At 34.6% G+C, this 16,803-nt stretch overlaps 1 protein-coding gene across 2 annotated transcripts in view; it reads right to left on the bottom strand.

Annotated features, from left to right (window-relative positions):
* Nucleotides 1-16,803, bottom strand: part of SLC27A6 (solute carrier family 27 member 6) — a 37,264-nt gene that overhangs the window by 15,320 nt on the left and 5,141 nt on the right. Inside the window, exons 2-4 of one of the 2 annotated variants that reach the window (XM_010399991.3) lie at nucleotides 12,745-12,951; nucleotides 10,435-10,593; nucleotides 9,592-9,716 (exon numbers count right to left, since the gene is read on the bottom strand). In XM_010399991.3, the coding sequence (XP_010398293.1) occupies nucleotides 9,592-9,716; nucleotides 10,435-10,593; nucleotides 12,745-12,951 (491 nt within the window). The remainder of the gene's footprint in view (nucleotides 1-9,591; nucleotides 9,717-10,434; nucleotides 10,594-12,744; nucleotides 12,952-16,803) is intronic. The other variant, XM_010399993.3, reaches the window with a different exon arrangement.

Below are 16,803 nucleotides of genomic sequence, written 5' to 3'. Positions count from 1 at the left end.
TATATTATTTCTAGTGATCGTGAGTCTTTACTGCTGTCAGCTCCCCTGTTTACCACAATGAACACAACAGTATGCATCCAGTTCAGTAAGATGTTCTAATTTTATTAACACATTCCCAAACATTGAGATTGCACGGACTACCTTTAAAATACAATCATGTTCAAGCTGAAGTACCAGAGGGCAAAACATCTATACTGTTTGGGTTTGTTTGGGTTTATTTTTTTAAAATTTCATCTAGTTTAAAATAAGACTCGCTTTTTAACCATTTCAAGTGGCAATAAAGAATTCCCTAGAAGTGAGAGAGCATAAAACATAGGTACAATTTGTTACCACATACCTTCAGAACTGCATAGCACTCTGCCACTGCAACACTGTCTCCACATACCTCTATCTACGTACACTCACATATATGTATGCAAACACCTCTTTACAAATATATATACATATATATACATATATATACACATATATATACACATATATGTATGTACACATTCACATACATATACTACAGAAAACAGAGTCCCTATTTTCTACTTTTCTATTACGCATCCCCCCCCCCACCAAACCAGTATGAATTAATTATGGCTTTATATTAAAAATCCATTTTAACACCTTTAGTCTCACATAAAATCACAGCAAATTATTTTTGCCAAGAGATCTGGTCAGCTGAGTGAAACAGGAATCTTTTTAATAATTTGGATGTTAAAAACAGTAAAGCCTCTACTGAGTACATAGACAGCAGTATTCCTCAGAGACTTATGTCTTGGAGAAATTAAATTTTTCATGAGGATGTGAATTCTTCCTACTGTAATGAAAAATTGCAAACACAATGGAATTTTAAGTTCCTCTAAATCACAAAGACCATCTATGTTTTTTTCTTCCCTCTTCAAAACCAGTAACTCACAGAAAGATAAAAATGTATTCATTCATCTTTAGAGTCTTCTGCAAAGTAAGACTTTGCAGAAGGAATGCACCTAGTTCACTAGATGCAAGTGTTGACAGGTTATAGTCTGAGGCATTATCCTGCAATTTTACGTCAAAAATAAATCACTCACCAGCCTACCCTGGTCACTACCAATTCTGTTTTTACAACAACCCAATTCTTTCTTTTCCCCTTCTTCTATCTTTAGAAGTGAAAGTAATTTCTAAACACATAAGCACATACTTCACTGACTTCATGCTAAATCATTATTAACAAGTGCTGCATTACATAGCATTATGAATCTGACTCAGACATAGCCTGGAACAAAGTATCTAAAAGTTGCCCACAGATGTCATTTTTTCAGTGGTTTGTTTTTTCTACTTCACACACAATATCACAATGCAAGAGTGTAGCTTTTCATATACTTGAAATAATAGCATCTGTTATATCACATATTCAAAGTCATTATCTTGTCAATGAACAGCATTAATATTATTAATTTTTAAAATAAACTGTTTCAGTGTTACTTTGAACTTAATCGGGAAAGTTTTTAATGGATTTTTTTTCCCCTCAAGAAAATTGGCCACCATTTATAGAATATTCCTGTAAGCTCAACATAAAACTTTTCAAAGTGGGTTATTTTCCTTGCAATTTCAATGCTAATCTGAAATGAATGTGTCCATAGCCAAACTGCAGCTACCTCTTGCTGATGTCACTGAATTATTCAAATGTACTGCCTCTGCTAAGATACAAAAAATAGCTCAAGAGATACTTTCAAGGAAATTCTTTGTTCCACAATGAACAGAAGATATAAATATATGCATATATATATACACAGTAATTAAGTGAGTCTTTCATCAGGTCAGGATCATTCAAAACCTCTAGAGACCAAGCTAATAAAAAGGTGACCTTGCTTCTACTATTTATACTTTAAGAAAAAGAAAAGCATTGATAGCTGTTTGCTGAAAAGACACAAACCAGGATGAGCTAGAAGACAGTGGCCTACATGGACTATGGTGTTTGGGTTTTTTTCCCAAAAGAACAAATACCCCATCATTTATAAGTGCAGGAACCTTTCAGTTCCTCACATTACTTTGGCTGGTTTATATTAACACAGCAGGAATTTGTTTGTGCAGTGGAAAAGATGCAGAGTAGACCTGACACGTCATCATCCTACTTTCCTTGCAATGTTAGCACCTATCATCAACATCAACAGTACAACGTAAGGCCATCTCAATTTAGGAAGAGATGCTCTTACAGCACTCAGGCCTTTTGCAAAAATATAAAGAAGGTATGTGATGTTATCAAGGACTGATCACAGAAAACAAATTTTCTAAAAAGGTAGGGCAGTAATTCCCTTCTTCACAACTAAGATAGATTCACTGTTAGATTGCATTGCCACAACTGCTTTATTTGTGATCTAGTCAGCTCACCATAGTTGTACTTGTCTGTTGATACAAGATTCCCTGAAGAGTACTGCAGGGCTTTCTGGTGAAGACATTAAAACTGTCATGCATTTAACAGTCTTTCAACCATAAAAATTAAAATTATGTGTAATTTAATCTGCCAGCAGGTTTAATAAGCATGAAAAAAGTTATTAAAATTAGGGAAACTTCAAGCAGTGAGTTTTACTCACATTCATTTTACATGCGAGTAAATTAATATAGCTATATTTTATCTATTTTTATAATTTTTTTAATTAATATATTATATTAGTTCATTTTAGCTTTATCTGTAACTAGCTTTCAATGTAAAGTGAGCCACAGTAAAGTGAGTTAGCCATTCTAATATCTGTCACCTCTTTTTAACATCAAACATCATCACATATATTATTGTCCGTATCACTGCCAAAGTCCAGCTCTTAGGACAGGCATATTGGTATCCATGGGCACTGTGGCTGAATAGTTATGCAGTAAATAAAATGCTGCAAGTAAGAGAAGGAAAGGAAAAGAGATGATAATTCCAACAAATTACAAAAACATGGTTGAATGACAAACACTTAGGGTGTCCTAATGAAAAAAGAAATAAAACAAATATGCAGAAACTTTTGCTTTAAACTGACTAGACCAAATAGTCATGCTTTGTATTTCCACCATATTCAGATGGCATTTCATCAACCAGCTTCCCTTTGGTACAATAAATATAACTAAGGAGTGGAAGGAATTCCAAGGAGTCACCTAATACATCTCTCTTCCAGCAGAAAAGCTCTGCTATCCCTGTGCCATTCTTGACAGCTGATCAAACTGTGGCATGTCAGCCAGCTGCCCTGCAACAGTTGGCATGCAGAAATTGTGTGCATGTGTATTTGTAGCCCACTGCAAAAACACAGTACCAAATTAACACCTCCTACACTAAAAGCTGTATTTCCTCACAGCATCTCATTCACAAAGCACTCAGTGCCTTCCCCTGGTCAGCTACCACAAGATAAATTCAAGTAAGTTCAAATTGCACATCCTGTGATAATTCAATTACGGTTCGTGTTTCTGAATGTATTAATAGCTCTCCACAGATAGTTAGGACAAGAGATTTTAGAATAACAGAATGTTGTACCAGATTTCCAAGGTTTCTAGAAATGTCTGTTTATTTTCCTGCACCGTGATTTTATTTTCTTAATTCAGAGTGAGTCTGAAATAAAACGGGTGTTCAGTATACATCCACTTATTTCTAACAGCAAAGGTGAAGCACTTTTTCAATGCCTTTTTTATTGACATCAGTACATTAATAAGCAAGAGCACATTCTTACCATACACCTGGAATTCTTTTCCATTCACTCTGCCAAGATCTTTGAACTGTGTACCAAACATCTGCACACATCATAAATCAGTTTGACACACTATGTCTCCATCTTGTGTGCTTGTTTCTTTTGTATATTAATTAATTGACAAGTCAAGATCTGCCTTATTACATTAAATACCACATACCTGGGATTTTTCATCTGTCAGTCTTTTCTCCTTAAGTGTTCTTAATAAAACACTTTGACTATCTACATGATTAAGCTGTTGGTAAATGCCTTTTAGAGTGCTATCAACAGTATACTAACTGGTGCAAGAAGGATTCATAATTGCAGCTACATAAAAAATGTGCTGAGCAGCTGCTTTAAAGAAATACAAGAAAACAAGTTCATTGTCCTACTTCTATTATTTTTGCATAAGGAAAATCCAAAGGGAGAGAAACAAAGATAATTCAAGGAAAAGGAGGCATGAAGTGCTCTCTGTATCATGGCCTTGATGAAATTGAAAGCAATCTCAGGGCCTGAGAATGCATCTGTTAATTATAAAATATGATAAGACAGATGACTCAGGATTTGCATTCAAGTATTTACAAGGTGTGTATGTAACAACACATTCACCAGTTCCTCTACTGATACATTAGCCCTGAAAAAGGGGCATCAGGTAGTTTAGAAGACAATAAGATGGGAGATATCCTACTGTTATAGATGGAATACATTTTTCAAGATGCACATCCATGTTCATTATTTAGTAATGCATAATTATGAACTGCAACTAGATTTTTTGCAGAACACATACCCAAATTTAAAAATACAAATAAAAGAAAACAGGAAGGGTGTGAAGAGATGCACCTTAAGAAAGAACAGGAACAGTAGGAAAAGGACATATCTTTCTAGTTCAGAAACTGCTTGCTTACTATTTAGTAGCTCACTAGAGATACTAAATAGTAAGCTCATTCTCACCCCATTTTTAATAATCAATCTCCTGGTAATCTACTAGAATTATATTCTAAAATAAGTTTTCTTCATTTAGCTCTTCTAAATGTTTTGTTTAGTTGTACTCCCATTTCCTCAGAAAATATCTACCAACAAAAAAAAAGTCACTTTTGTCTGTGTTCCACCCAGTAATATGAAGTAGATTGTTTTGGTTTTGGTGGTTGCCCCAGGAGCACACTAGTCAAAACAAATTACAGACAACTTCTCAAAGATCAGTTCAGAGAATTAAAGCACACACAGATTATTTCTTGCGATGCATGTTGCACACAGTATTCTGTGAGGAATATGAAGCTTCCCTTTGTGAAAGCATGACTGTGATTTCCAGGCTTTAATATAAGGACGTTTTCTGCATGACTCCACTAGTTTAACCCAAAAGATGAGTCTACGAAAAACTGAAAGCTGGAAGAAGAGAAACTGGTCAAGTTGTACGACCTTTTAAACACTCAGAAAAGTCTTGATCCACCATGCCAGAACCAGTAGTTGACATTGTAACTAGCCTTCAGTGCTGTTTTGCATATGAAGAACTAATGCTTCCTAAGGCATTACAGAAGACATTTTCCACAAAGAAGGTCTGAAAACCTCTACCATTATTAGTGGGGAGAATGAGAAAACAGACACAGGATCATCTGTGGATGATACCAAGAGAGGTATGCCAGTACATATAAGTATCAAAAGGCAGTAGGAAAAATAGGTGGGTTTATAATGTATTTATAAAGCCACTTTTTAAAAATAATACTGTTGTTGTAGGTATGGCAGTTGAAAGCACAAAGTTTGCTGTGACATACAATCTGGTTTTTATAAGATCAATTGATACAGTCTAGAGGGAAAAAATACAAGCTTCCAAATCTCATGGCCTTTTCTAAGCTTCAATCTCAGATGTGCTGGATATGCTCTTAGTCTAAAAGTTCTATTTTCTCTAACAGTATGTAAAAACAGTGTTCAATTTCATTTTAGGCACTGTTAATACTGCAGTAAATCAGCAACACCTTGGATTAAGAATGATGTCTTATGACACATGCAAATGGTTTCAATTTTTTTTTAAAGGATAGGTCAGTAGAAGAATAAATAAATTGCAAAATTCCCCCTGTAAATCAAATTTTAATGACATGTAAAAATTCTTAGGAGCCTTCTCATGGAAGGTAGAGATGTGGTTGTTTGTAACTGTGTCACGTTACTGGTTTGGGGAATGCAATAAAATCTTTATGCCAAAAACTTGCAAGGGGCTTGACAAATTTCCACTCTACATTTTAAGGATATTAAAAAGAACAATTTCCAATACTGAACATAAATTGATCTAAACTTTAATGGGGAATAAAATGTAATTACAAGTAAAATCTGAATTGTAGGAAAGTGTCTGCTGACTAATTTTTCCTTGCTTACGTGACTATTAAATTGCCTTCCTTTAAGGAAGACTGCTTCTAGGTGAGCGACTAGTGCTGTCCAACTACATAAACCCCATTCTTACACCCCTTTCCACAAACTTGAGTCAACTGCAGGGATATAGATATTCATTCTGTTTCCTTATCCCAGTAATTGAATTCCTTGTTTTCTCCTTCTAAACTACTATTGTCCTAACACAGAAGAGTTTTAACAAAAGAAATCTCTAAGCATCTTAAGTCACTTAAGAGAGCTTAATCCCATCCAAAGATGGGATCCCTTGGCCAAACTGTATCTAGTAGAGAGATTGTCTTGCCTCAGCTTAACAAAACAAAGTCTGAAAGCTGATATACATGGTCTTATACTCTTAGGTAACCCCAAGGAAATAAGAATTGTTACTGATGCTGGAGGATAACACTGTCTCAATACCAAGTGGACATAAACCAGGACACATATTAAATGGGAAATTCTAAGCAATTATACAATTCCTTGTGAAACAGACTTTGAATACAAGTAGAAATGAACTGGTTTTAATAGAGAGTTCACCTATTTCACATAAGGTATCACAAATCATACAAATACTGTCATACTGCATCACAGCTTATGAAAGTAGAAAACAGGACATAACGATTGAGGAAACTGATTTCTACACTCTGTTTGTAACACATTTCAGGATTCAGGTCTTCTCCACAGAAGAGTAGGAAAGAGATGCTGCATTATCATTCCTATCTTTCCAAAAGCCTCAGGATGCAATGCATTATTAAATAGATCATTACGTCAAATTTGAAATAAATCTGCAAATGCCTTTGGAAGATTTAATTTACAGTTCAGATGTTAAAATTTAAATTAGTTGCAAGCCTCTGGGAAAACATATCCACAGATTAGTAGAGAAGGCTTTCCAAGTCTTTTGCTAAGAAGAGGATACAGGGAGCTTTGCTATGCCATACTCTTGTAGCTTTGCAGATCACTGTTAATAGAGACTTTGAGCAAAGTCAGCCAGCAAGACCAATTTATCAGTTTTCTGAACATTCTTTTTCACTTGTGTAGTCACGGTAGTAGCTTAGAGCAGGACCCATTTTGTAGCTACTGATGGCTATTAGCCATCAATGCTGGCCATTGTATGTTCACTATATTCAAAACACTGGAGAAAAAGTGTTTGGAAGAGGGCAGGCATGAGGACTGCTCACTTAAAAGCCCAGCAAAATCTATGAATGTCACATAATGCCAGGTCTTTTTGTACTTTTACCTAAGGAAAAAGGCAACTTCCTTTTCTAACTAATGTTCTTTCCAGACAACAGATTACTAAACCAAACTGGATGCAGAATAACCTCAGAAAAATCCTACTGCAAGAGTCTTCAAGAGCTGTTGCAGATGTGAGTGGGAGGCAGAATGACCAAATAAGACAAAACCAGTAAGGAAAGCTCAGCCAAGAGTCAATATGCTACCACAGAGACTTGCCCAAAGTTCAATTCAAAATTTATGAAATAAGAGGCCACAGTGTGGACTCCAGCTGTAAGCAATATACCATTTATTTCAAGTTCAGTGTTAAAGAAACAAATTAAGAAAATAAGGTACTCACTATGGTTTCAATCTGTGTTGATTAGAAGGGCTTTGTAGCACTCTAATCTTGAGAACACTGCCCACAAAGTATCTTCAAAGAACTTTAAACTTGCCATATATTTCTCAAGCTGCTAGCATATATAGTACTTCGACATTAATGAAACTTAAATAGAGAAACCAACTTAGGAAATTATTTTACTTACTTGAAAACTAAGAGTGCATTGCATAACATATCATAAAACCTTCCACTTACTTGTGTGAACATGTTTCTCTGCCAGTTTTAACATGACAAATACTTAATATTTTTCTTAAAGTACCTAGCTGTCAAACCGATCTGTTTTATAATTTTAGTTTTTCTGGAGAAGGCTTAGCAAGCAAGCAAAACAGAAGCCTCACAGAAGAGTTTAGACATGCCAGCTCCTACAGAGTATGCACGTAAATTAACAAAGAGAACAGTTATACAGTTAATGAATAGTTAATGATTGTATAACCATTGTATAACTATATAAATAGTTAAGGATGGTATAAATTACTTTTATTTGCACAATTTAAAATTGCCTTAACTTCATGGTGGCTTGGTAAGGATTTAAAAATGGAAGAGTTTGTTTCAGAAATTAAGTATATTAATCTATAATTCTTGCTTTAAGATAAAAAGGAGTGGGGAAAAAAAGCCATGCTCTCCCTGTAAAGTAAGGGAACTGAAAAGGGGAACAATTAATATCTCAGACTGCGAACATGGCAAAAATTGTGAAGTTTTGGAGAGAAGGGAAATGACTTTGCGAAAATCAAGTTAGCCTACAATGAGGAAAGAATCACAATTTATAAAAACTATGCCTCTCCTATGCCTTGACTTTTCTTATGATCTATAATTTGATTTTTTGTTATTCAGTAATTTTTTGTATATTTTACTATAAAGTTAAAATCCCCCAAACAAATAAAAATTAAAAATAAACAAAACCCCAAAACATAACAAAAAAAAAAAATCAGATAGAGAAGTTACCACTATTCTGTTTCTTCATCACTGCCAGTGGCCTTCACTGGGCCATCAGCCATGCTCCCTTTAATTCAAGAACATCCTCTTTATTGAGGCATGCATGGATAGTGCAGTAGGATCTATGACCCACAACTACATTGCTTAAACATACTTTTGAAAAATTTCCTAAGGGAATAGCAATCCAATGACCTTTTCCATTCTTTGGTCAGCAACTCGAGATATTAATGCAAATTATTATTCTGTTGGAAAACAAGACTAATTTGCATTCTCTTATTTTAGAATACTGCTTAAGGAGGATGTTAATAATTTTCAGACTAAATACTTTGAGTTACTGATACCTTTTTCTAAGGGATGAGAAATTTTAATAAAATTCACTGAAAAGGAGATAAACCACGGATTATTTTTTTTAAATAACAAAATGGAATTATGATCGTGGCAAAGGGAGGCTTTTCAAAGAGATAACAGTTGCATTACATCCAACTTCTATATATTTTCACAAAATTCTTTCTGTCATCCTGAATATTTTGTTAAATTAAAAGAGGATATTTTCTTTTTGCTTAATGTTATACAGGCACTTGGAGGTTTTTATTTATTTTTATTTAATATTTTAAATAAAAGCTGTTTTTAATGATAATTGTGCAAAGTCATTTTTTAAAATGACATGCTCAGATGCCAAGAAAACAAGTTTTGATAATTCAGAAAAGTCATCAAATGGTAATCCTGGTTTTCTGAACTTACCTTGTGAAATTCCATGAAATAGTATTTTTTCATCAAATGATACTGAGCCAGTTTTTAGTCTCAAAGTCGTTCCTTATAATACTTTTAGCTCTTCATGATTCAAACCATTATTTTTATTAAGCGTCTACATATCACCAAATATTTGCAGAACCTCACATAAAAAGAAGGGCAGAATGACATGCCCAACACAGTTCAATTTCCCTTTTAACATACCCACATTAAGAATAATAAGTGCACTGACAGACAAATAGGTATCACTGTGATTCCACTTACCACTGGCTGATTGCAAAGGTAACGGCAAAGTTCTCCAATGTACTGGATGACAGTCACGTTGTACCTTCTGCAGTCACTCCAAAACTGACTGGCTGAGAACTTCTTTTTTAACACACAGGTTGCACCTTTATGGAAAAAGTAAGGAAAAGGAAATTAAGCAATTTCTCTGTGCGGCAGCTTAGCTATAAAACAGAACATTTGAGGAACTAAGACAGCCTCGTTCAGAGAACTATGTGGTACAATGATCTTTCCCTTGCTCTGACTTGTACTTGATGCCTAAGGAAACAGAAAATATTTGCCATGGAGTTCCAAATAAATCTTTTATAAGACAGTCAGGGAGTACACCTACCTGATTTCATTAATAGATGTGTTTTATTGTCAGTGTAAAAACAGTACAAAAATTAAATGGAAAAAGGTTCTATATGGTTTAAAAATACATGGAAAAGCTGATTGTTTACTATAAATGTCTTTGTCAATATTTTAAGTTCACCAAAATACATTTTAAGTCTCTTCTACTGTACTATGTTTAGCCTGTACATATACTAATGCACCATACACACTGCCAAAATATTGCGTATGTCCTTAAGCTCCTTTTTACCTAAATATTAAAAAGTTAAAATATTTGTGACACAAATTATGTTAACTAATTCTTCTCCACAAAGAGAGCTTGTAGAGATCCTTTGTTATTACAAAACTCCCCCTCTCCCCAAAATACACAGCTATTCCAAAAAAGACTCATTTGAGCGAAGCATTACTTTCCCTAGGGGTAGTGAACCTAAGTGTGTTTTATACATTTTTATAATAATTAATTCTCTATTAACAACAAAATCAAACAAGCCTTACCCAGTTCAATGCATCCACCAATGCCAAGAAGAGAAGCTGCACTGTGATAAAGAGGCAGAGTAATATAAACGATGTCTTCTGAAGTAGCACCAAAAGCCCACAGTCCAGCAGCTCCTTTAAGAATCTGCAAATGACTAATGACTGCTGCCTTTGGAAGACCTGTAATAACAACAAAATAATGCATTAAGGCTTCTCTTAAAGAGAATCCCTGTATAAAGTCTCTAAAATCATAAAAGAATCAATTTCTTTCTTCTGTAACCAAATTGTCAGCTGTCTTTTCAGATGGCCATAAATGGACAACTGGCTGTTTAATAGAATATTGCATGTTTCTGCACACATAAAGATTAGCCAGTTTGTAACCTCATCTCTTTGCTATTTAGTTTGATGTCACATCCACTCATGTAAGTGGAAATAAGAAGAAACTCAGTGGCTTGCCTGCTATCAAATTATATAGTGTAAGAAGGGACAAAAACATTTACTCTACATATGGACTTCTTTTAACATAAAGAGGCATCACACCAGGTCTTGTTACGGCAAGAGTCACAGTGACTGTAAGATAAATAAGAAAGGTATGGGATCTACATGGAGTGGAACACACAGCAGGTGCTTGTGTAAGAATCTTTCAATTTGCTTTAGAGCTCTATGAAGACTACGAGGAATTAATTAAAAAAAAAACCAGTGAAAAGACCATGTCAGCTAGGTTTTTCTGAATGAGTTTCTTCAGGTTCAGGACAACATTTCTCTTCAGCAACACGCAGACTCACATGCAAGGGCTTCTTGGGCTACTACTCTGGTACCTATTAATTTGAGTAGGGGATGTGATCTTGCATTATATATGTTCTCAAACACACAAATTTCAGTCTGAGTCAGGCTGATGATGAACAGTGAGAACTGTTCAATTTTTCAGAAATGTAATGTTTCATAAAGTTTTCTCACCTATTCTAGTAAAGCTATCGTTCACTTGAAGACTTAGCTAGAGCTGAAAGTGTAATCTGTGGAGAGTCTAGCTACACCTCAAGGCTACTCCACTAGCTACCCCACTTTTCTACCCTAAAGAGAAAAGGGAATACGCCTGTGTTGCCAATGAACTGCTTACAGCAAGAAGTTTTCAGTCTTGGGGTTTTTGTTTCTGCCTTTACAGAGGGACTACTATAGACTGTGCAAAATACTCCTTTTAACTAAGTTTAGCTAGTTTTAACTAGTTTTTTAATCACTGGGTTATCAAAACATGAGAAAATGCTCAGTTACTCAGAATTAGTTATTCAATACTCTTCAGACTAAACAAATCTTACTGTTTTAGTTACGTAGTATATAAAAGAAATTCAATGTAAATTAATGTATTATATACTACGTCTCAAAAATATATATTTTGAATTCTACATAACTGAAATTTGAGATATCACACAGATATTCTGATTGCATTGTAAGAACAAAATCATTCCACCTGGACAACTCTGTAATATTTTTTAGCTAAATTCAACTCCCAACTCTTAACAAGCAAGCTCAACCATATTTCTATTAGCAATATTACAAACAAAACCTCATCTCTTGACAATATTTATAACTTAACTTTTTTACTGGAGACTGATGTTCTTATTTCCTAATTTTTCTTGAGAACCTGAAGCAAATAAACTGAATTATTATTTGTATGAAGGAACAAAGCCTCAAACCACATACACATTTTCAATCTTCATGTGACTAAAACTGTTGTGTTCAACTGAATGAGAATGCCAATCTACTCATCTTAAAAACATAATGCTGCCTTTCATGCCAGTGATCAGGTTTTTTTAAGTCTTAGCTTTTTAGCTGCTGGAGCACAATTCAGACATCTGTTTCTAAACTAAAAGGCTAGTAACATAATGCTCTTTTCTGTCTCTACAGTGACATGCATAAACCACGAATTAATGAAAGAAAAACAAATGTCTATTTCCTTGTTTCAAGATTGTTTTTTAAAGTTCTAGGTAAAATCTTAATAATTTTAGCTAGGCAGCGTTACATGGTCACAAAATACTATCTATTATGGTTGTAAACTGACCAAAAAAGCAGTGTTTCATAAATGCCTTAGCTGTGAAGTAATGAGAGGTAAAGACTCTCATAGTATTTGTACAGTGTGACAAGAGAAAATAAAGAAGAGGAACTTGTAAACCACCAAACAGAAAAAGTTACTTACAAGAAATACATGTGGTTTTCTATAACAATGCTTCTAGATGAGAAATGTGACATTTTGCTATTGAGATATTAGAGTTTCAGAAAAATCAAGTTTCTAGATGAAAGCTGAAGGAAAACAAAGACTCTTTAGCAGACCTGTACCTGTTGTTCCCGAAGTAAAAATGTATAGAACAGCTGACTTGAGGTTGTTGGCAGAGCATCGATTAACTGGAACAGGGTCTTCAGATGCAGTTTCTATTTTGTCTAAAAGGGTATGCACACTTGGAAACGTGGAGTCTTTGGCCATAATCCAAACACTAACATCTTTCTGAAGTTTAGGAAGAATTTCTTCTAATGTCCCAAGCAAATCTTAAAAATTAACATGAAATAGTGTTACTTACGTCTTCACAAAACTAGAGAATAAAGTATTTTTCCTCTTGAAGTTTTACTTTTTATAATAGAAAGAGAAATGCAAGTCACCTCCATGGATATAAAGAGATTAAGTAAAATAACAATGGACTAGAATGAAAATTTACTGAAAACAGGATATAATGTGCTAAAAATACTGCTGATACCACATAGTCAAATTGTCAACTTGCTCTCAAGGCAAACTTGTGAGTCTTGATTACTAGTTCCTATTCCCCACATGATTTCAGGTAACCCTTAGTCATTGCTAAGACCAGAATGAAGTGTGGTTAAATTTCAACTTCAAATAAATCTTGAAGAAATCCATTGAAAATGCAACACAAATACATACATAAGTGGTAATTACAGTACAGGTTTCCTTGGATGCCCTCAACAGCAACCTCCCATACAGAAGTTGGGGTTTTTTCAAAAGCACAGAAGTGACAAATTTAAAAACAAACAGCAATTTAGCTGAGGTTTATTTTGTTGGCTTATCAGGAAAGAAACAATGAGAGAGATTCCCAGACTAAATACAAAGAGAAAATATATATAGAGGCCAGTCCTTAAATAATGCATTTGGTATTGATATTTTGAAGCATTTTTACAACATCTCTTTCTCAGAAGACTGCACAGTCATTAAAGTACTAATCCAGGAAACACATCAAGAACAAGAGCAATACTGCTTTCAGCAGAACGCATTTACACTTAAGTAATTTGATACATCTCAGTCTAAATAATTAATCTTGCAAATATTCCTGTGGGTATAAATTTATTTTATTATCTCAGTTTTTATAGATGAATAAACAAACAAAGTTGACATGACTTACCCAGAACCTCACAATGAGGCATTGCCAGAGTCAGCATTTGAAATCCTGGTGTCAAATCCTAACTCATTTCACAAATATTATACTGTATGCATAAATTTTACATCAAAACAACTGAGTATTTTTAATCTTTCAGAAAACTCCTTTCCTAATGACAGACTGATGTAGTTATTCTGATTAATAACATACTAATCTGTATTGTTATTGCAGATATATAGCCTACTATCGCCAACTAAACATGTTTTATATACCTAAAGCCTACAGAGTACAAGTTTTATGTACTTTATGAACATTTAGCAAATAGATCTGGTGTAGCGTAACACCAAAAATTTTTGTTCAAACTTTTTTTTACTGCAGAATGATTCCAGGAAAGAATCACCCAAACAATTTTATAAATCTGAAAGATGGATAGCCTCCTGTTTGAATCACTGGAGTACCGCCCCATTATAGATAGCAACAGAGCGAAAAAATGTGAATAAAAAACAATGTTAAGAACAGTAGTATTAACTGCAGGAAACCTGATGCCATGAATGTCAAGGTTCATTGGCATATTAATTCTGTCTTGCTGTTGTATAATAGAATTATGGTATATTTTTCAAGCAATAAACAGAAAAATACAACTGTACTACTTCTAACACCTATTCATAAATCAAGTGTGATAGAACAACTATATACATATTACCTTCTTATACTGATTTTTTCCCTCCTATTATGCATATATGTCTCTCAAATACACTAAGGATAGCTTGTGTAGGTGCAAGTTAGACTGAGAACCCAGCAAAAGAAACAGAGGTGTTAAAAGCAGCTGGAACTCTATTTCTGTTCTCAAAAGTAGTAGGAGAATATGGCATTCTCTGTCATTCTTTATTAATGCACTGGCTCCATCTACAATGCAAGTCTGTCAAAAAGAAGAGGACTTGCCTCTTCTTTTTATTTTTTCCCCTTTTCTCGCATCAAAGGAAGAAATATGGCAACTACTAATCTCAACCCTGCAGACACATCATCATTTAAGATTCAAGAATTACATGAGGACACAGCTCCCTTTCAGTAGACTGAAACATATTTACCCAAAGAAGTTAAGATTAATCTTCAGATTAAACATACATGTTGTTTACTGTTTCTCTAAACACTCCCTCTTAAAACAAATGGCTCTGGAGTTTTTTACTACTATTGAACTACTAAATGATTACACAGCATAATTTTTCTTCTATGCTCAGGAATCTAGTAGTTGGAACAATATGTGAACAGCTTGTAATTAAACGTTGCCATGAAAGAAACTTCTCAGTAGATAGCAGAGAACAGCAGAAACAATAAATTATTTCCTGAATAAAAAAAGGTAATTTAAAACAGCTGTATTCAAAGGGCCAGAAACTGAAAGTTACTTCTGGAACACACAGGAGATGAGGTGTTTGTAGATGACTCTCAATTGTACTAACATTATTTCCAAATAATAATTCTAATGATAGTCAACTAACATTTTGTTCCCCAAACAGAAAATTTCTGTGCCAGACATTGTGTAGGGCTGTCTAGTCTTTACATATCACCTTTTCCACGTGTCAGGAAGACACAGCCCTCTGAGAAGGGCTATAATTTGAATATTTCTAGAGCTACCTTGTACGTGCACTTCATATAGAAAAGCAATTACAGTAAAGCAACTCGGCTATGTAAACTTGGAGTTTCTCTCAAGTACTTGTTTACTTTTTATGAAAGTATATTCAGATTTTGGGTTACTTGTTTTGGGAGAAATGTCTGCTCATATAAAATTTGGCAAGTTCCGTTTGTGTTGTTTACATTGTTTGCATACAAATGTCCACCATTTGCTAATTATTTGGCTTATACTGGGAAAAAATATCTGGAATTGATCAGGATAGATACATTTTTCCCACTTTTGTTTGCTTTTCTTGTCCTCTTACTTTTAAAGCATTATTCAAAAAAGTTTTGAAACTGTTACTTTATATTCACATGAATACATAACCATGTTACATCTTTTGAGAAAGCAAGGAAAATATATTTTGAATTACTGTCCCAGGCTTCCAGTTGCACAAAGGTTTCTTATGTTCTTTTCTAGCAAAGAAATCATGCAGGCTGCTGGCAAGGATGCAATCCCACACTGATGAAAGGAATACATTAGATTATGAGATCAGCTTGTACCGAACAGAAAGTTACTAAGAAAGAAAACTCTATGAAACAGTTCTTACATAATTTTGATGTGTACCCTGGCTGATATGCTCAGGAAGTTATATCAAGTCCAAACTCTTCCCCACACTGTCTGGCCTCAGAAAATAGTTGCCACTTGTACTTGATCCCCCAAGTGACTGGGCATGGCTTCTCACAAAGTAATAATAGTAGAAAAGTCAGCTGTGGCTCAGGATCAGTGTTGGCATCTTGAAGCATCATTGAAGGCAGTAAAGGTAATAAAACATAAACCACCTTGCAAATCACAGTTGGCTCTTTTTTCCACTCAAAGACCATCTGGGACAAGACAGAGACTAAGTAAGAGCAAGTGATCAAAGAGATATGGTGTCTAATAGAGACGGTAAGGGTGTCTTCCACATGTCTTCTATGGTCCCCTTGTCTTAAATGTTTAGGTTTAAATAGCTCTTTATTCCAAATGGATAAGAAAAGGCAGTTGTGATAGAATCCATTCTTTTTTTTCATTCAGTGACTAACATGAGAGATGAGACTTCTACTTGTACATAACATCATATGACCTTAATTTACAAATACCAAAAAATACTTTGTTTACTCTCCTTCTCCAGGATTTAGACATGCTTCTGTCTAGTTCAGAATACACTTAGCAGAGGCAGAAAGCACTGCTAGTGCCTCAAGAGTAAAGAATCCTAGCCAGAAAACTGCAATACAACTGGGAGACCTACCTCTGCACAGAACTGCAAAATCACAAGATGGCTGTGAATAGAAGGGGTCTCTGGAGGTCATCTTGGTCTGATCTCCCTGCTCAAGCAGAGCCACATAGAGCAGACTGCCCACACGT

Source organism: Corvus cornix, chromosome Z (genome assembly GCF_000738735.6).
Source record: "Corvus cornix cornix isolate S_Up_H32 chromosome Z, ASM73873v5, whole genome shotgun sequence".
NCBI lineage: Eukaryota > Metazoa > Chordata > Aves > Passeriformes > Corvidae > Corvus > Corvus cornix.
The sequence above is the reverse complement of the archived record's forward strand: the minus strand, read 5'-3'. Positions and strand labels throughout refer to the sequence as shown.